Consider the following 21,503-nt stretch of genomic DNA (forward strand, 5'->3'; position numbering starts at 1 on the left):
GACTCAGCTGAGACCTTGCTTTCTATGGAAAACCTTCCCTTGCCCCTGGATGGATGTGTTGGCTTTGGTGGATGCCCCAATTGTCCCCACACTTGCATCTATGCTGTACTGTCTATGGTTTCCTACTTTCCCTAAGGACTGGCAGGGCTCTCTCACCCAGGTACCTCTAGTGCCAATCTTCACTGAATGTTTATTTAATGATGAGTAAATTACTAGGGGGGGAAAAACAGGATGAAAAGTCATAGCTAGCAATCCAGGGCTTTTGTTCTTGGGTTTTAAATGACAAATTCTACTCTTCAGAACTCCACTATCCTCACTAGAGTCCTATATAACCACATTCCATTATATGACAATGTAACGGATTACTAGATTTAATTATAAGTAGGATAATTAATGTCAAGGTGTTGCCAATTTGGATATAAATATTAAATATCTCCCTCAATGTACTCGCTAATTCTGTGATTACTGGGCTTAGGAATACCACTTTTTGATGAGAGGTGTCTTTGTCATGAGGGAAGCCATGCCAAGAACATCTGGTTTGCCAGCTGCCACCATCCTCGAGACAGTGTGCCTCTGCCCTGGCTTGAGGCTGGGCTCCGAGGACCCCGGCTCTGAGATGGACCCCATCCTTCATGCTCCCTAGGGCAGACTCCCTGGCCTGGCTGAGCCAAGGACCTTAGGCAGAGGAATTTCTCAAGGGATCTGTCCGGGCCCCTTAGGAGGTCCCTGAGTCTCACATTCCTTCATGACCTCAATATCCCCCCATAACAAGAAATAACAGCAACTATGAGGAATAAGGGACCCTCGGAAGCTATGACAAGATGCAAGAAGCATAGCCAAGTTAGGGAGGGGATGCTGAGCTCACTGTGGACCAGGAAGGCCCCACCCTGGGCCTCCACTCCTCTACCACACCCCCTCCTCCAGCCGCCCCATGAGCCTAGCTCTGACTTCATCCTTAGAGCAGCTGTGATTTCATTGCATGACACGACAAAAACATTGCCTCCTGTCAGTCACATTTAGGCCACTATCAGATAGTAGAACCATGAGTGTTCACACCACAAAAAACAAATACAGGATGCAGTGCCCATCCCAACCTGTCTCTCACCTTGGATCAAGCCAGGACTCTGAAACTGACGAGCCCAAGCTTTCTCCTGGCTTGCTGGAGCCCTTATAGCAGAGCTCTGAGCAGCCAGGTAAGAAATCCTACCACCCCAAGGCCACCAGGCAGTGAGGAGAACAAACTAGTGTATTCAGAGAGATCACATGCAGGAGAGATGCCCAGCTTGTGCTGCCCTCAGTCTTCCGGATCCAGCCACCCTGTGACTGGAGCTGCATGACGTACTCTGAGCCAAAGCCACCCAGCTGAGCCCTTACCAAATCTTTGACCTAAGGAAAACATAAGAGAAAATAAAATGATTTTTTTTAAACCACTAAGTTTTGGGATAGTTTATCACACAGCAATAGATAACCAGAACAAAGGCCCAACATCAGAGCCACTGCAATGAACAAACAGCTCTCGCTCCTTCTTCCAGGAGTCAAACTTGACTTAGGCTTCCCACACAGACCAGGCCCCACTGTGGCGCAGAGAAGGATGCTCTGTGCTTTCCCTCACTGTGCCCCTGAAACATTCATTTCCACAACCAGAGAGCCTGTGATCCAGGCCCTGTTAACCCCACACAGCAAGGACTCCTTGCCCCTACTTTACTCTCTCCCACCAATCCAGAAATGAAATAACAATTGCTTTTGAGTACTCAGTGGTTGAGCTGAGACCTCTAGGCTATTCATGTTTCCAAGCAAGACAAAGGTATACCAAAGGCCGTGGTTCTGGTGGGAAGCATAGCCTCATCATCATCACCACCACCACCACCACCATCACTGCCATCATTGTAACCATGGATATCATCATAATCACCATCATCACCACCATCATCACCACCATCATCACCATCGTCATCATTACCATCATCACCATCATCATTGTCATCATTACCACCATCATCATAATCATCATCATCAGGCCGGCCGAGTGGCGCGTTGGTTAAGAGCTGGCTTGGGATGCCAGCTCTGAGCAGCAGGGCCCCAGTTAGGATCCCATATAAGGGCGAGTGACACTACCCTCTGCAGCTAAGATGGGGAACAACATCTTGACCTGGAGCTGGGTGCTGTAAGTCGCCGGCGATGGCATAGGCTGCAGCCCCTGCTGCAGTGGGCTGCTGTAAGCTACCATGTGTGGCCGGCAGCCAGCGTGAGCAGCCAGCAGCTGGCGTGAGCTGCCAAGAGCCACCGTGAGTGGCCGTCCAGAGGCCGGCAACCGATCTGCCTCACCTGGGAAGAGCGCAATGATAATACCAACATGGGCCAGTGAAGCAACATCCTCCACAACTAGACTGAAGAACAAAAGGACAGCAACTTGTCTGTTCCCCTCCCCCAATTAAAAAAAAAATCACCATCATCGTCATTCCCATCATCACCATTATCATCATCATCATCACCACCTTAGAGATAAGAAAACAAAGATTTGGGGCAGCTTTGTAACGTGCCCACGGCCACCAGCCATAAGGGCCACGCTGGGATTCCAACCTCAAGCGCACAGACTCCAAGGCCATACACACTCTTACCCGCTCTGGCTCCTCTCCCCTCAAGCCCACCCCATGATCCTCACCCTGAGTTCTAAAAATATTCCTCTGGAGACCCTGGGCCCCCAAATACAACTCTTCAGTGCCTCAGCCTCTGCACCTGGAAACCGGGAGTGGTGACAATGCCTGACCCTGAACAGAGTGCCAGACCTGAGGAATCCTGTGCCACAGGAAGGAGCAGGGCACAGTCGTTTACTATCACCTACTCCAGGCCAGGCCATGCTGGGCACCCCCCACACCGTCTCATTTAAATGTCACCTCAGCCTTCGGGTGGGCAGGGATTAGCTTCCCTATTTAACAGTGAACCCAGGTTCAGAGAGTGAGCCCCGCTGTTTCACTCCCAAGCCCTGGTTCTTTCTGCTGAGGACAGATCCCACATGCCACATGCTACGGCCCCTCTGGCTCACCTTGTTGGAGAAGCAGGACAGTTCCCTGCACATTCACTTAGTGCTATTAATGGGCCAGGGATGGGTTTGTTTGTGTTTCCAGGGGCAGGCGGCCATGCCGGGCATGGCTCCCTCCTCACAGGCAGAGAGACACCAGACAACTGGAAGGCAATGCACAGCCCTGGGCTGGAATTCTCCCCAGTCAGCCTCTCCCTGGCTCTGGAGCCCAGCGGGGTGCCTGGCTAGCTTATGACACAACTTCCCTTCTTCTGGAATCCAGAACTAGTCAGATTTGAAAGGACACTGCCATCACAGAAAGAAAAAGGCATGTTTTCTTTAACTGGCCACTGAATTAAATTCACAAATAGTGTTCTCCATCACACAGAAAAAGGTGTGCCCCCTACACACAATCTTTTATTTGCTTCTGAGATTTCCCTTTATGCCTACACTATAACTGCAGCCCCTGACAGGATCAGTTCTATGAGCCACCCCACGGGGTCTGAGCAGATGGTGAAGGCAGTGGTCAAGTCAGAGTCCAGAAATGGGCTGGTAGCAGCCAAGCCAAGGGGGGCAGGCTTTATAGGAAAGGCTCAAAAAGGCACCCAGCTCTGGGGAGGCACCAGGCACACTACTTAGGTTATGAATCATGTAATGTAATGACCGTGGCCATGCACAATGCCAGGCCTGCCTACTCCCCCTCCCTAACACTGCAAGTCCCTGGAGTTCTGGAATGAGTGGCAGGAATAAGGACTGAAATCCACTGAGTCGCAGCAGAAGGGGGCATTACCCAAGTCCACCCTGTCCTAAAGGTAAAGTTGCAACTCAAACTCCAGGAGCAGAGGTCACAGCTGCGACCACAAAGCCACGGCCTGGAACCTACAGGTGATGCTGAGAGTGGAGAGTAGGGTAGGGTAGAGGGGGCGTCCGGCATCACTATCTCCCACCATGCTTGGAGGCACTTTATGTGGGGCTGCAGGACATCACACAGGTTCACAGGTTATAAAGTGCCAGTGTGGAAGTAGGCAAAGGCAGGACACATGAGCCAACTCTGCCAGCCCCCAGTCACACAAAAACACATGTACACAAACATACAACACAGCCCAAATCTGTCCACCTACTGGCACAAGTACAAACCAACAGAAGGTGGGGGGGGGCTGCCCTGGGCTCAGCAGCAGGCCTGCCTGACTCTCACTCTGTGTGTGATTGAGGCGAGCTGGTTGTGGTTGGGCTTTTGGCTGCTGCTTCCCTGAGTTCCTGGTGAAGGAAAGGAAAGATGGCACTGCAAAGGGCGTGTCCTCTTGGTCCTTCCAGAAGGAGAGTCCTCAGAGCAGCAAGGCAGGCCCATTTGCACACACATTAATAAAATGCAAAGCTCTTTAGGCTGATTACTTGCTGCTCTCAGGAAGCCTCCATGGGTGGCTGCCAGGAGGCTCACCTCTGCAAACTCGCTTGGTGAGACACGGAGTAGGGGCGTGTGATTTCCCACACCAAGGGCCCTTTAGAGGACCCCAGAATGAGGCTACCCCCCAGGGGGAGGCTCTGTGCCCTGCATGTGGCCCCAGCAAGCAGAGGGTGCAGAGGGAGCACCTCCCTCAGCATAGCCCTACTCAGCTCCATATGCATGGGCTCCCTGTGGCCTGACAACTATGAATTACCATCCCCTTGGAATTTCTACTTCCCTGAGCTACTTCCCAGAGTCAAAGAATGGCAGGTGACACCTTCAGCCTGATCCCTTTCCAGATTATGGCTCCGATCTGTTCACAAGCCTCCAGTGACTACCCACTAGACTGAAACCAAGTCAAAAGTCCTTCAGTGGACAGCACAGTCTTCCGTGCTCTCGCCCTGGGCCCCACAATCACCTCCCACCACTCTTCCCCTTGCTCACCCTGCACCAGGCACACCCTCCTCCTCACTGACCCTCCAGCGTGCTGAGTTCATTCCAACCTCAGGACCTTTGCACATGCTATTCCATCTGCTGGAATTGCTCTGCTTGACAGGCTCCCTCACATGCTCCTGGTCTCTCCGCAAATGCCCCCTCCTTAGCAGTACCATCCCTGACCACCGCATCTAAAATGGCACCCACCAAATCACTCTCTTCATACCTTGCTTTATTTTTCCTCATGGGATTATTCATTTATTTGCTTAGTGTCTGCCCCCTGCCTCCACTAGAATGTCAGATCCTTGAAGTCAGGGACCTTGTCTGTCTCAGTCCCTCTGCATCCCCAGTGCCTAGAACAGGACCTGGTCCATATTAGTTCCTCAGATTAACATTCGATCCATTTGAAGACAAGCAAACTGAGACATTGCAGAGGCATAGTAGTGGCCTACAAGTCAGTCATATAGGGCGCAGCAGCCCAGGCGGGCCTGGTCTGGGCTGGGTTTGGGCACTTACTACCTTGGGCTGTGCGCTCACTTGTCATGTTTCTCTAAACCATATCTCATTTGCAGGAAGGGACCACCCTCACCTCTCAGTTGCTTCCCCAGTACTCAGAAAGAGCTGTACAGAGTAGGTGCTCAGTGAGTCACCAACTGCATCATGGGGATTTTAGGAAATTGCCCAGTTCCCTGTATCATACTCACGAGCTCTCCAGGACCCTGGAAAGCTACAAGACCCATAGACAGAAAGCTGCCAGCACTTGGATAAGTAATTAGCCACAGTACCATGGAGACTGTTAGGGGCACAAAAACTATGACCCTCTATTCAAAGAGGTGACCTCCACAAGATAGGATGGCATTTAATGTGCACTTTGAACAGTGACAGATAATATGACCAACAACTTCCTTCAAATACAAAGAAGGATCCTAAGGCCTCTTGGGTCTTAGGCCACAGAAGTGTAATATGAGGAGAACGTCATCATTCAGAAAGCGTCACAGTAAGACGCACACATTACGCCTCTGCTGTGGCTCTAAGACCTCCACCTTAGGAAGTCTACCTGTGGCAAGTGCGGCTACCCTGCCAAGCAGGAGAGAAAGTATAACATAACTGGAGTGCCAAGGCTAAAAGATAAAATAACACCAGGACTGGTCGAATGAGGCCCCTAAAGGTTGTATACCGCAGATTCAGGCATGGATTCCATGAAGGAACAACACCTAAAACCAAGAGGGCTGCTGTTGCAGCATCCAGTTTCTCTTAAGGATTTCAACAATTAGTCACACAATGTTCTGGTTTAAAAAAAAATTTTTTTTTTAAAGACTGATCCTAAGGCAGGTCGGCAGGGTCAGGAATACAGAATGCACAGAAAATGGGGGTGGTACTTGGAGGATCCAGGACAGAAACAGGAACTCTTATGAGCACTACACAAAATCTGATTGCCGATTCTTAGTGAAAAAGACCTGGGAAAGGAGAACACAGCTCACTTCACACCCTTCCCATATTTAATATGCTTAAGTTGATGGTATATGAGCAGTAAATCAGACATTGTCACTCAGCAGTCTGAAACCTTATCAGCCTTGCCACAGGCAGAGGTGGCCAACACAGAGCTTAAAAATTTTGTATTTCATTGCAAACATTTTAAACTTAAGAGATGTCACAGTCAAGTCCAGATTTCTGACTCCTCTAAAGACACAGGAAGCAGTGGCCACACCAGCCAAACCCAGCAATCCCCTTTAGGGAAGGATGTGCCCTCAGGTGCCCACGGTTGCTATAGGCTCAGTTCTTCTTACAATCCACCTGCTCTAAACTTCAATATTCCTGCCTGGATGTTGTGGGCATTCAGATTTGTGGCTTATATTATACCTGGCTGGAATTCCAAAAGGTGGCTTTAGCTATTCTTATCTAATACGTTGGCTGTCTTCAAAAGCCCCAAGTTACAGAGAGTTACAGTTATCCAAGAGTGGTTCATGCTGCTGCCAGGGTTGGATAGATCCATTTGACTACCGCAGAGCAGTGAGAGAACAGCAGCTATGCAGCCCCCTTTCCCATTCTGTTAGGCATGAGCTCTCTCTAAATGGGTGTTCACAAAAGGGCACCCAGTTCTTCCTGAGTGTGAATTTTCTCTCCATTTAAGCTGGAAGCTCTTTAGAGACAGGCTCCATTTCTTCTCCCCTAAAGCACCCAGTGCATGGGGTCCAGGGCCAGGAGCCCATTCCATCTTGGTGGTGGCTGGCCACCTGAAGGAGTCCTTTTATTTTTTAATTAGTTTCAGGTGTATGTATCAAACAACAGAGTGTTTATGCATTTACACCTCTCACCAAGTGATAACCCCAACAAGTCTACTACCCACCTCACACTGTACATAACTATTACAATACCACTGACTATATCCCCTATGCTGTACTTTACATCCCATGAATATATATTTTTAGTTATACTTGACATTCAATATTATTTTATATTAGATTCAGTTGTACAGAGTAGTGGTTATGCATTTATGTAATTTATGAAGTGATCTCTCCGATTAGTCTAGAACTCATCTGACACTATACACAGTTTATACAGTATTATTCACTATATTCCCCATACTGTATTTCACGTCACTGTGACTATTATGTAACTACCAATTTGTACTTCCTAATCCTTTCACTTTTCTCACCCATCCCTCAACCCCCCTCCCATCTAGCAACTATCAGTTTGTTCTCTGTATCTATGAATTTATTTCTGTTTTATTTGTTCATTTATTCTGTTCTTTAGATCCCACAAATAAATGACATCATATGGTATTTGTCTTTTTCGGTCAGACTCATTGCACTTAGCATAATATCCTCTGGGTCCATCTATTTTGTTGCAAATGGTAAGATTTCATTCCTTTTATGGCAGAGTAATACTCCATTGTATACAAGGTCAGACAATTAAGTTCGTGAACTCATCCTAGAAAAAGGGCTACATACCTCAGTGCTGAATATCACTACAGTCACCTTTGAAGCAACCCCCTTGGAAAGCTATGCACCAATCCCAGAGCCTAGTCCAACGTTCAAAGCAATTTAGGAACTTTTTTTCTAGGATGGCCATCAGGGCTGTCATCATATTACCCTTGATGTCCTGAATATCATCAAAATGTCTTCCTTTCAATATTTCCTTTATCTTCGAATAAAGAAAGAAGTCATTGGGGGCCAGGTCAGGTGAGTAGGGAGGGTGTTGCAATACGGTTATTTGTTTGCTGACTAAAAACTCCCTCACAGTCAGTGCCATGTGAGTTGGTGCATTGTCGTTATACAAGAGCCATGAATTGTTAAAGTTCAGTTCGTCTAACTTTTTCACACAGCCTTTTCAGCACTTCCAAATAGTAAACTTGGTTAACTGTTTGTCCAGTTGGCACAAATTCATAATGAATAATCCCTCTGATATAAAAAAAGGTTAGCAACATCGTTGCAACAAGTTCGTGAACTTAATTATTAGCTATGGATTTGTCATATATGGCCTTTATTATGTTGGGCTATGTTCCCTCTATTCCCACTTTGCTGAGAGTTTCTATTAAAATGTATGCAGGATTTTGTCAAATGCTTTTCCTACATCTATTGACATAATCATATGCTTTTTATTTTTCATTTTGTTTATGTAGTGTATCACATTGATTTGCTGATATTGAACCAACCTTGCATACCAGGAATGAATCGAACTTGATCATGGTGTATAATCTTTTTAATGTATTGCTAAATTCAGTTTGCTAATATTTTGTTGAGGATTTTTGCATCTATGTTCATTGGGGATTTCAGCCTATAGTTTTCTTTTTGTGTAATATCCTTGTCTGATTTTAGAATCAGGATAATGGTGGCCTCATAAAATGAGCTTGGGAGCCTTCCCTCCTTCTGGATTTTTTTTTAATAGTTTAAGAAGAATAGGTGTTAATTCTTTTTTGAATGTTTGGTAAAATTTACCTGTGAAGCCATCTGGTCCAAGACTTTGTTTGTTGGGAGCTCGTTAATTACTGATTCAATTTCATTAGTAGTAATCGGTTGGTTTAGATTTTCTGTTTCTTCTTCATTCAGCCTTGGAAAATTGTATGCTTCCAGGAATTTATCCATTTCTTACAGATTTTCCAATTTGTTGGCATACAGTTGCTTGCAGTATTTTCTTAAAATTTTTGGTATTTCTGTGGTGTCCATTGTCACTTCTCCCCTTTCATTTCTTGTCTTCTTTCAGTTCTCTCTCCCTTTTTCTTCATGAGCCTGGTTAAAGATTTGTCAACTTTGTTTATCTTTTCAAAAAACCAGCTCTTGGCTTCATTGATCTTTTATATTGTTTTTTAGCCTCTATTTTGTTTATTTCCACTCTGTTTTTTATTATTTCCTTCCTTGCACTCACTTTAGGCTTTGTTTGCTGTTCTTTTTCCAGTTCCCTTAGGTGTAAAGTTAGACTGTTTATTCGAGATTTTTCTTGTTTCTTTAGGTAAGCCTGCATTGCTATGAATTTCACTCTTAGGACTGCTTTCACTGTGTACCATAGATTTGGGGTCGTTGTGTTTTCCTTTTCGTTTGTCTCGAGGTATCTTTTGATTTTTTTCTTGACGTCATTGTTGAACCCATTCAATGTTTAGTAGCATGTTATTTAGCCTCCATATGCTTGTGTGTTTTTCAGGTTTTTTTCTTGTTATTGATTTCTAGTTTCATACCACTGTGGTCAAAGAAGATGCTTGATATGATTTCAATCTTTTTAAATTTATGAAGACTTTTTTCATGGCCTAGCATGTGGTCTATCTTGAAAAACGTTCCGTGTGCACTTGAAAAGAATGCATGTTGTTCTGCTTTGGGGTGAAAAACTCTAAAAATATCAATTAAGTTCATCTGGTCTAGTGTGTCATTTAAGGCCGCTGTTTCCTTGTTTATTTTCTGTCCATATGATTTATGCATTGATGTCAATGGGGTGTTAAAGTCCCCTACTATTAGTGTATTATGTTGATGTCTCCCTTTATGTCCATCAATATTTGCTTTACATATTTAGGTGTTCCTATGTTGGGTTCCTATGTTCCTATGTTTACTAGGGTTATGTCCTCTTGTTGGATCAATCCTTTTATCATTATGTAATGTCTTTCTTTATCTCTTATTATAGTCTTCATTTTAAAGTCTATTTTGTCTTATATATGTATTGCTACTTCGGCTTTTATCTCATTTCCATTTGCATAAAATATATTTTTCTATCCCTTTACTTTCAGTCTATGTGTGTGTTTCAGATTGAGGTCTGTGTCATGTAGACAGCATAAGCATGAGTCTTGTTTTCTTATCCATTCAGCTACTGAAGGAGTCCTTCTTATTTGAAGAGTAATTCTGAAGCCAGAAAGCATCAGGGGCTCTCCCTTCTTCTATCAGCCCAGCAACCAACAGTCCTAAGAAACAACTAGTGGCTGTGCCTATTCCTATTGGCCAGTGAAAGCCCAGGCGGGAGATGCCCTGAGCACTCCTGCCCTGCTCCTAGGCAGGACCTGCGTGTGCCCAGCCAGCCTCAGTGGCTGGACAGGGCACTGAGATGTCCTCTCCTCCCCTGTCCCCATGGAATCCTATGTTCACTCCAGCCAAGTACTGGGCTGAGAATCTAGTCCTCTGTCCCAGCTGGGCTCGCTGAGTTCCATGAGCACTTTGTCATTTTTTTGCTAGCTCCATCCCCCACCACCTGGGTGCACCCTACATCTGGGTTTCCTCACTTGGCTCCAGTAGCTATATTTCCTGACATGGACCGAGTGAGGAGCCGTCCTTCTGCCAGACTGGGCACAGCAGTGCTCCTCTGAGGGACTGACATTTCCACCCTTGACCCCACCAGCCCACGTTAGCTCTACATCTCAGTCAAACACCACCTACAGACACAGGGAAGGTACTATTATCCCAGTTTACAGACCAGTATATGGGCTCAAAAAGATGACACCAAGAGGGAGCTGGGATCTGACTGTGTCAATTTGTTCAAAGTCAATGTCCCTTCCACTGTGCTGTCAGAAGCTCTAACCCATGAAGAAGCACCATCATGTCCCCAGTTGAGTATCTGAAAGCCTCAGCTTTACTCTGAGAAGAGGGACTAGGTGGGGTGTGGGAAGGAGAACAGAGAGAAGGAGGGCACGCGTGGGTCTTCTGTCCTGTCTCTTATTACTGAAATTAAATGCTCTAGTTCTGCCTCTCCTGGATGGAAGATACCCAACACCTGCCCTCGCCCCTACCAGAGTACCAAGGCTTTGTGGGTGGGGCTGAAAGATGCATGCATGTTTCTCCTAGTAAACATTTCCTTCAGTGTTCTACTTCCATCTGTTCTTTTCTCTCTCATCTTCACACTGGTCTCCCACAGCAGCCCCTTTCTCCCCAGTTTCCATGACTCCAATTGTGGACCACAATCCCTGTCCCTTGCTTTCTCCCTGACATCACTCATGGACACAGATACCAAAGATGCACAGGAAACGCACTGTGGGGAGGAAGGCGCCACACCACTCCTGCAGAGCAAACAGCTGAGGAATGAGTATTAGACATGCCTATTAATAGTCCATGAACCATGCCAACTTCTCTCCTTTGATCAATCAACCCAGCAGCAGTCACCATGAGAATCCCTGATGTCAACCACTTGTACATTCCAAAATTTGGAATGTTGACCTTGTCCAAGGTCACAAAAGATTTTTTGTTGTTCTCAATGCCCTCAGTGCCCATATCTTTACATTTTCTAGGACTCATCCATCTCTCCATTCACACAACAGTTACTGGGCACCTTCTGAAAGTCAGCCCTGTGTTGGACACTGTGAGGGAGGAGAGGGGAGACCTGCACCCCAGAATGCTCCCTTTGCTTAATTCTTAGAGTAACCTTGTGAGTCAAATATCATGAACTCACCTGTACAGATGGGGAAGCAAAGTTGAGAGAGCCACATGATGAGGAAGTAGGACACAAGCTGGAACTCTGCCCTTACCTGGCCCATTAACCACACCATGAAAGGGTTAAGTAAAATGCCTTCAGATTCACTGGTGACCCAAGGGTCCCATGGAAGCTGCTCTTCCCGTTGCCAAGGAGAGAGGCACTGACAGCCTCCTCATCCCCTCACTCTCTCTGCAGGTGTGGTGGTGGACAGAGGACCATGGCGGGGGAGAGTGTCCCACCCTCCCCAGATAAATCCTAAGAAGGGTCCAGTCCACCGTCCCACCTGCTCCTCAGTGCTGATGTTCACCGAGTCCATCCTTCATCATGCTCTAGGAGGAAATGGGCTTCCTCTCCATCTGCAAGGGCAATGAGCTTCCTCCTCCCAGTGGCATATAGTGGGGGAAAGCTGGGCTCTGAGTCAAGGAGCTCTGAATTCACGCCCCGGCTCTGTCACTTTATCTGAGGGGAGCAGAAGCAATTCCCTAAATCCCCCAGGCTCCAGTGATCTGAAGAGCCCTTCCCTTCCAGCATTGCTGGGAAGATTAGGTGAGTTAGTAGGTCTAAATAATGGAGCTTGATAAATAAAGGCCTGTTCTATCTCTCCCTCTGTTCCAAATCCTCCTCCTCACCATCCTCACCCCAAAGCTGAGCAAAGTTGAAACTAAGAGAAAAGAGGTCACCCACAGACCTGCATGCCATCTGCCTCTTTCCAGGAAGCCCATCTGCACATGGGCTGTGGCAGACAGATTACAAAATGATGCCAACTCACCACCTTTTATTGTATCTACTCCCTTCACAATGTAATTTTGCAGGTCCCCCAAGAGGCGTTTCCCAGAAGTTTCCCTCCCCTGCCCCTTCAATCTGGGCTGACTTCACAGCTTGCTTTGGCCAAAAGATGCCAGGCCTCAAGTGGCCCTGAGCACTTGCATTTGCTGTCCTGGAACTTTGCTGCCACCATATGTACAAGTGTGGGCTAGTGTGCCTGAGGCTGAGAGACCCACAGCTCAGTCACCCCATCACCCTAACTTACAGCCAACCAACCACCATCCTAACCAGCCAGCCCTGGCTGAGTAACCAGCTGACCACAGAGGCATGAGCAAGCCCAGACAAGATCAGTCAAGTCTGACCTAGGTCTGCTGACCAGGGGACTCATAAGTAACAACAAATGCTTATTATTTCATGACTCTGAGATTCATGGTGTTTTGTTACACAGCACCAGCTAACTGATATAGAGGTTTCCCTTCTCCAAGCTGACTGGCAGCTCAGGCACAGGTGACAGGTGACCAAGGCCCAGTTCCCACTGGCACAAGGCAAGGACTGCCTTTGGGAGCATGCAGGGGATGGCACCAGATGCGGGCTGCATGGCACAGACAGTTTCTCCTAGTTGCATCTGTGCCTGCTTGGATGACCTTGCCTCACCTCAGGCCCTCCTCTGGCTTCTTATGGTGCTGGGGAAGTTCTGCGTGTCCCTGCTGGTTCCCCACCCAGCCCTTCAATCAACAAAGGGCTGACTCACCACCTCTGGGAGGCCCCCCCAAGCTGAACGCCCTGGGAGATCCTGGAGCAGAAAGGGTAATTGAGTCATGTGTGTGCTGCAGGCTGCTTCCCTTTTTTAAACAACTCTTTCTCATGCCTGCTGCCTCCCCACCAAAGGGGCTGCCTGTTAATAAGCCACAAAGACTCCTGCAGGAATGAACTGACACTTTGCTGGCTATTTAAGGACCCAGAAAGAAAGGAAAGAACCCCAGGTGTCTCCCGGCCCACGGCCCACGCTTCAGGTTCACAATCCCTCTCTTGAACCCCCGGGAAGGAGCTGACAGGCCTCCCAAGCAGCTGAGTAAGGCCTTCCTTGTCCCTGAGCTCAAGATTGGGGTGGCATGATTCAAGATGTAACTCAAAATTGAAACAGTAATCACCCAAAACAAACACCAGAAGGTCCTGCAACATTCGGCATTTTCTCTTGCTGAGGGCTTGGATGCTCCTTTGAAATGTCAAAACATCAAACATTAAATTCGCTCAGAACAATTGGGTGCCCCTGCTTGGCCAGAGTGTTTAGAATGTGTTTAGTCTGCCCACTGGGCAATCAAGCTTCTAGAGAACGTTTGCACAGGGCAGAGGTCGGAGCTCCTGGGCTCCATCCACTTGCCAACCATTGTCCACAGGACCTGAAAAGGCAATTAACAAAGATGAACATGTCCCAGCTCTTCGCTCACACACTCCCAGGTCCCATGGTGCAAACAGATGGTCAGAGTTCAGGCGGTGGGTGCCGTGTGGGCCCTGGGACGGGGGTGGCAATGGTGGTGTGCTGAGGGTGTGGCAGGCCCCCAGGATGGGAGCGTGCTGGGAGGTTGGGGGGAGGGGCAGGATGCACAGAGACCAAGACCAGAGCTGGGTGGTGCCCAGGGAGGGAGCCCACCATGCCTTCCCCAGAATGCATGAGGTTTGGAAGGAGGAGAGGAGTGTGAGTTCAGAGAAGAAAGGCGACAGTGACCGCGTGGAGTCGGTCACAGCCCCTGGCGGGACAGCTCCCTGCTCCCTTCCCCACTTTGAGCATCACTGAGCTCCAACCCTGCCAGAACAAATGCTAGAGAACATCTCTTCCTCGTGATCTCAGCTCTAAGAATTTCTAAGGGGAAAAACATGAATTTCTCTGACATGTAACACTTTTGCCAAAGTACTAAGGCTTTAAAATCCATAAACAGTAGGACAGAACTCATGCAAGTGTGGGGCCACATTTAAAAAGTAACCTTCTATAATGAGTAAGTAACTTAAAATATTCTAATAAATGATACTTAAATAGCACAGAATTATCCTAGTTCTGAGTGATAAAATCATCTGCCAAAGATTTACCATGATGGAGTGACAAATATTTACATATATCGCGGGGGGACAACAGGACACTGTGATTGATGACTTAATTCACCTTTGCTATGGATGTATTAAAAAGCACAGTCTTTATATTCAAAGTTACTCATTGCAGCATACTCTGAGAAGCAATGATGGAAGCCTGCAGTTAACCCAGGCTGTACTTCTAGAAAGGGTGAAATGGCCTCCAGCCACAGTCCTTGCCTGGGAAGCCAGTCTGGGTGGAGGTGAGGACGGATGCTGGGAGTGGCCCTTCCCACCTCTGTTCCTTCACATTTACCTATTTTTCCCAGTCTAGGCAAAAGGTGACCCCCGTTCCCAGAGCAATGGGAAGCTGTCCTACCAATAGGCTGTTTCCCCTCATATTCTCTCTCCACCCTTCTCACTGCAGAAAGAGATCACTGATATCTAACTGCAAAGGTGCCACCTGCTGCAACTATCGCTTAAAATGGCTTAAAATAGTTTACTTTTTATACTCTTTCCAGTGAAACAAAAGAGACAGGAGGGAGAAGAGAGGAGGAAATAAAGAGGATATAAAAGGAAAGAGGGAGGCCTAAGTACAGCTAGAGACAAGGGCACAGAAATGACAAATGAGAGCTGAAAGGACAGAGTCCCCACACATGCCCAGAGGAGGCCTCAGGGGATGACAGCCCTTAGGCATGCCTTTTCGGTGGGCCCAGAAGAGCGCCCAGAAGGACTACAGCCATGGTGCGTGGGGAACCTTTGTGCTCCCAGCCAGCACTGGATAAGGTTTCCAATTTGCTGTCATCACCCAATTCATACTGGATAGATGAATGATTGGGTGGTTGAGGAAATGGATGGATGGATGGACAGATGGATGGATGGGTTGGCGGACGGATGGATAAATGATGCATAGATGGATAGAAACTCCACCAGGAAGATGAGATGAAGTCCAAGGCCAAAACTGACTATGAACTGGAGAGCTCCCCATCAAACCTAACCTGGAGAAGAACAGTAAGACATACATACCTGCCAACAGCCCGAGGGCTATGGTTATGGAGTACTCTATAGGCCATCAACCTCAAAGACCCTGAAAAGGACCCCAAGAACAAACCAGTCCTGAAGTTCATATTCCCTGCTCTGGACTAGGGACCCCCTTCCTGCTCACATCCCAGCCTCAGCTCCAGCCACTCTCTACCCCGCTTGCCCACTGCTGCAACCACATGACACATGAGTCCCTGGATACAATAGGGCTCTCTGACCCCTCTCTCCCCAGGCCCACCTTAGCGATGGAGTTAATGAAAGTCCGTTCCTGTAGACACAGCCTCAGTGTCACCTACTCCAGGAAGCATCACTGACCCTCTGGCCACCCCCATGTCTCCCTATCCAGAGGGCATCTCTCCATCCTCGGTGCTCTCACAGGACCTGGTCCATACCTCTGCTTTTATAGGCAAAAAGGGTCTGTTTACACCTTTGTGCTCCCCACCAAGCTGCAAGCACCATGAGAGCAGGGACAATAGCCTGAGTGTCCAGCACAGAGCTTGGCACAGCACTTGGGCTCATTAAATGCTAGAGAAACACAAGAAAGAACCCATGAGCAGAAGGGAGAAGGTCCCAGCAGCCACAGGCAGGAGCCTAGGAGCACAGCCTCTGCCCTCAGGCCCTCCCAGCAGCTCTCACCTTTGTCACTTCAGGACTTCCACAGCCCTGGAGTGAGGAGAGGACACCCACATTCCCACCTCCCCTGGCTGGTGGTTCGGGCCAACAGGCTACATGAGGGTAGCATCAGGGGTGGTTGTCACTGCCCACAGAAGCCCCATTTAGCAGCCAGCAGTTCAGAGAAAAACCTAGGCCCAGCTGAGGATAGAAAGATTCCAGCTCATTTCCCAGTTAGTGGGTGACTGTTAAGCAGCCCCTGCCCTCACTCAGAGAGTTCCAGCACTGAGCCCAGAGCAGAGCAGCCTTCCTGCTCCCTCCATGGCCTGTGCCCTCAGCAGCCCCCAAGAGCAGCCCCATGGTGGGCTCCAGGTCTGAGGCCAGGAGACAAGGGTCCTGTCACCCCTGGAAGTGCCCCATAAAATGGGATCACAGAGAAGCTGGCGGTGCACAGGCCCCCCAGGCCCAGCCCCCCACAGTGAATGGATGTGCTCTGGATGCTGGGAGAAACAGCAGTTCCCAATGCAGCACATGGACAGCCTGGAGGGTCCCAGGCAGCCGATTCTGTGTCATGCAGAATTTGTCACTAATGACAGTGTAAGTGCCAACCTTCCCGACAAGTCCATGTAGCAAAATGTAAAAGATTCAAGCAAAGCTGTCCTCCTCCTTTACTCCCACCAGCCTGTCCTTCTGAGTGAGGAAGAGGAGCAGCTACGGCTGGGAGGGCCACATAACCCGTCTTTCCTACAGGCATCCCTGCCATCCCTGATCAGGCACAACAGCAACATGGCATCAATAGCAGTGGGGTGGTGAGGCAGTCACTGCCCCGTAACAGTGTTTTCAGCTTCATAGAATTCAGGACACATCCTAGCAGTGGGTCGCCCTTGTGAATATCGTCTATCCTAATCACAACATAAGAAGGCTGGGTCAGTCTGCTCAAAAAGCCCAAGCAATGCCTCCAGGTTGTAAACAAAGGTTTCTTGCGGGGACGACATCTCCAGGTCTCTTTAGGGGACCTGCTGGTCTAGCCAGCCATACAGGTCATACAGGTCATGTTCACCTCCATGGTGCAGATTCCTGCCCCTACCATGCACAATAGATGCACCAAAATTCTTTTAGTATAAGCCCTCTAAAAACCTCCGCCAGACCCTGGAACCATACCTTCCTCCATAAAGCCAGCATGGCCATGTTTTACCCACGACAGTCACTGCAATACCATGTACTTTCTGTGGCATCCCTGCAACGTGGCAGAGAAGGCTCTGGAGTGGGTCCAACCAGGACGTGAATCCTGTCCAACCCCCTGGTTGCTACTTGTGTGATCTTAATCAAGTCCTTTAACTCTTTCAGCTTCAATTGCCTCATTTGTAAAGCAGGAGGATTAGAGGATGCACACATTCTCTAGAGGCCTGTGGTAGGCACCCCAGAAATTATGGCACCCCCCCATTCCCAAAGGCTGGCACACAGGACCAGAGACCAAGACTCTGACTGGTTGGCGCTGGAGGCAATGAAGCTCAGGTGCCATCCTTCTCCACAGTCACCGGCCACTACTCCCAGAGGCTTGTCACTCTTGCCCGAGAGGCCACTTCAGGGGCATCCCCAGCTCTGCAGCATCCAGTAAAGCAAAGGTTTTGCAAACACGGGGAAGGAGAGGGCAACCGGCCAAAGCCAAGCTGAGCATATCCAACACTGCAGGAGTTTGCATAATTAACCACTTAGGCCATTCTTGGTTCTGTGCTAAATCCTTGTAGGGCCTAGAAACAGGGGAAGGGCTGAATTCTCAGGAAGGGATTTGATGAATGTGTGCAGTGAAAAGAGAACGGATGCTTCTTGAGAAGCTACGTGCCAAATGCTTTATCGTATCTGTCATCTCCTTCATTCCTACTTGATGGATGAAGGAACTGAGGTTATGAAGGTGAAGCAAATTACCCAAGGCCACATAATAATAAGTGCGGGACTTGACCCCAAATCTGTGTAATTCACAAACCAATATTCTTTCCACTTCTAGGCTTAACGGCAGATCAGGGGCAAGGAGGACAGGAAGCAAAAAGAGGAGGCACGGGATTGGTGAGGAAAGAGAGGGAGGAGGCTGGCATCAGAATTAGCAGACACCATCACTGCAGCTGATTCCGGCCAGGGAGTGGAACAAGGAGAAAAGCCTTCCTGTACGCAGACACTTCTGGGCACATTCTGGAAAGCCTGGACATACTAGAGCTGATACTCCAGGGCTGCCCATGACTGGCCTGAATCCTTTCCTACAGGGAAACATGTTCCTGTGAGAACGCCGAGTACCAACAGGACATCACAGCCTGGCTGACCACGAGTGTATCCAGAGTCTGCTTAGGCGAGAGCATCAGGGCTGCCAGCCAATTGCACCAAATTAAGCACTCAGAATTTGAAGTTCTCCAGCGCTGGGCTTCTTACTGGCTCCTGATGCATGAGGCAGCATTTTGAGTAATAATTAATTAGAGGGGAAAGCAGAATAAGCAAGCTTATTACTTTGTTTGCTTATGGAATTAGTATAATTCTGCCTTTCACTTTGTTTTACTTTCAATCAGAGTGGGCCAACCAGGTGAGGGATTGGAGGGGAAACCGCAGGGAGCATTCGGCCACCCTGTGCCCCCTTCAGTCTGTCCCTGCTTCCAGACACACCACACCCCCAGCATGCCCCCTACCCCCTGCAACCAACCCAGGCCAGAGAGAAACCTGCCAACTCCAACTTGTCACCTCTGCCATTAGACCACCAGGCCTGGCACCAATCCGCCAGCTCACAGAGTATTTCCAGTTGCCTGTTCTAAAACTAATGAATTATTTCTTAAACAGGGGGGCCCTGTCTTCATCAGAAGATCCTAATCCCTAATACAGGTGTTCAAAAAAAAAATCACTGATTAGCCCATGCACCAAAACACCAAGCCGGTGCACCATGTATCATTTGGCGATATGCAACTGACACCTCCCCCAGGTGCTAACAAATCCCCAGGCAGAGCTGCCCACCTCTGCAGAGAGCTGGAAATTTATTTTATCCCTAGAGGCTTAAAGCTGTCAACAAACAGAAGAAAATTAAAAGGAAAAAAAAAAAAAACCAGCCTGAGTTTTGCCTCAGAAATCTCTGGCAGTGACTTGTACACAAGCTTCCCTCTAGGGGCCCCCAGCCTCTCAGCATCTGGGCAGGTCTCAGCTCACCTCTGGGTAACAGTCAGGAGCCAAGTTGTGCTCGGTGTCCCCCAGGGGTCCCCACATCCGTTTTGGCCACGCACGACGAGCGGGCTGTGCCTGCAGCCCACCTGAGCCACCCGTGTAGAATTCTGGGTAGCCAGTCCTGTGGCCACAGGCCCCACCACCTACCTCGTTGATGAAAGAGTGCGCCCCCTGCGGGCTGAGCAGCAGAATGGCACGGCGCAGCGTGTCCCGGTAGCGGTTCAACTCCTCTGTCTTCATGGTGGTGAAGAGGCTAGTAAACACGTGGCTGATGTTCTTGTCCACCTTTTGTAAAGAGACGTCAAGACCCAGCCGCGAGGCCTGGTCCAGAAAGCTTTGGAGCCCACGGATATCTGAGCAGTGGGAGAAGAGGAGGAGAGAACCGTCTTAGAGCAGAAAAGGCCCATGGAGGGTCGAACTCCAACACTCCCCACCCATTACAGGCCACCACAGGAAGCGAGGGCTCAAGTCTATCTTGGTGATCACTGAATGGAGGTTGGAAGCCCTCCCCAGCACCCAGCCCCAGTGTGTCTCCCACTATGGGGAGCGCTTTCTGCCATCCAACAGGTCCTGTGGCCAGAAAGCAGCTTCATGATGAGCTTCCTTTCTCTCCCTCTTGTTTTCATCCGATGGCAGTGAAAGTTCTGGCAGTTCTTTTCTCACAGCTACACGTGCTGGTGGTCCCTGGCCTGGTCCCTGGGTCCCCCACCTTCCTCTACTCGCCATGGCCGAGGATCCTTGACCCTCAGTGGCTACCAGCTGCCCTGACTGAAGCAGGCCCAGCCCTGGGCCCTGTCCTGTCACTGAACAGCCTATATTCTCACACCCCAGCCCTGAGTCTTGGGACCCTGTCTTGTTCCCAGGACCTAATTTTCCTGGAGGAGGAGGATGAAACACTCTTCCTCCACTCTCTTTCCAGCCAGGGTGAACTCTCACCCCATGTCCAACCAGAATGTCCCATCCTGACTAGTTCAGGAGTGAGCAGATGGTCCGAGACGATGCGCTGGGTGCCATCCCAGCACTCTGGTGCAGCGCCTGGGAGACAGGCCTGCTCTTCCCGTCATAGCTGCCAGGAGGGCAGGATGCAACCCCAGTGCAGGAGAGGAGCAGGGCAAGCTGGAATAAATTACCAGAGGACGGCTGTCCAGAAGGAACCTAGAGGCCCACTCTACTGCATGTTAGTGTAAACCTAGTGTTGTGAGGGCTGGGGGTGCTTTTTTTTTTTTAACCAGAGCCCAAATCTTCTCTCAGCAGCAGCCCTCTATAAGCCATCTGGCTTCCCCAAAGGGAGACCTGCCAAGAATGGAGCCAACCATGAGGCAAGCAGGTCCCAGCATGAGACCCAGTGCTGATGATGTTATTTAAGCCTCTGGCTCCATCTATGTCTGAAGCCTGTTTCTCCTGGATTTTTCAGTTCCATGAGCCAAAGAATACCCTTTCTTACCAAGCCAAGTTGAGCTGGATTTCTATCATTTGCAACCCAAAGTCTCAACCCATCAGCACTTTTTCAAAACCTGGGATATTTCCTTCATGTGGCCCATACCTGCATACCAGCTCCCCAAAACAAGACCTACACCTAAGCCACTCCCTCTGAATGGCACTCTGGGCCTGCCCAGGTCACACATGCTGCACTCTCCCAGGCCTGGGACACTCAGGGGCTACCACAGTCACACCCTGGCCCAAGAATCAAATTCAAAGTAAACAGCATTAATTCAACCAGATGTTTCTCCCAACCAGGTCTCCTCCCAAACTTCTGCTTCATGCCCATTTCACAACTTCCAGAACGTCACACATGCCAGGCACTGTGTGAGCTGCTGCAGGGTCCCTGCCAGGGGACAGGCTCACCAGTAAGTCTAGTCCCAGCAGGACGTGACAAGAGTGATCACGGAGAAACAAATACAGTGCCAGGGAGGAGAGCAGGGTTTCATGATGGTCATGATTGGGGTGCTGGGGTGGGAGGGTTATACTAGGGTTCCCTATTCTCCACCACAAGAGGAAGCCCTGGAATGGGGTCTAAGTGCCTGCCGTGGAGTCGCACACTTAAGA

The 21,503-nt window shown here is 48.9% G+C and overlaps 1 protein-coding gene across 1 annotated transcript in view; it reads right to left on the reverse strand.

The window, feature by feature from the left end:
* The window catches only part of LOC109376747 (glutamate receptor ionotropic, delta-1-like), a gene marked incomplete at its 3' end in the record, with an annotated part of 264,904 nt that extends 244,721 nt beyond the window's left edge, over positions 1 to 20,183 (reverse strand). Inside the window, exons 1-2 of the mRNA XM_019632845.1 lie at positions 20,177 to 20,183; positions 19,605 to 19,810 (exon numbers count right to left, since the gene is read on the reverse strand). Of these exons, the coding sequence (XP_019488390.1) occupies positions 19,605 to 19,810; positions 20,177 to 20,183 (213 nt within the window). The remainder of the gene's footprint in view (positions 1 to 19,604; positions 19,811 to 20,176) is intronic.
* Between the last annotated feature and the right edge of the window lie 1,320 nt (positions 20,184 to 21,503).

Source organism: Hipposideros armiger, unplaced genomic scaffold (assembly GCF_001890085.2).
Source record: "Hipposideros armiger isolate ML-2016 unplaced genomic scaffold, ASM189008v1 scaffold_1187, whole genome shotgun sequence".
Taxonomy (NCBI): Eukaryota; Metazoa; Chordata; class Mammalia; order Chiroptera; family Hipposideridae; genus Hipposideros; species Hipposideros armiger.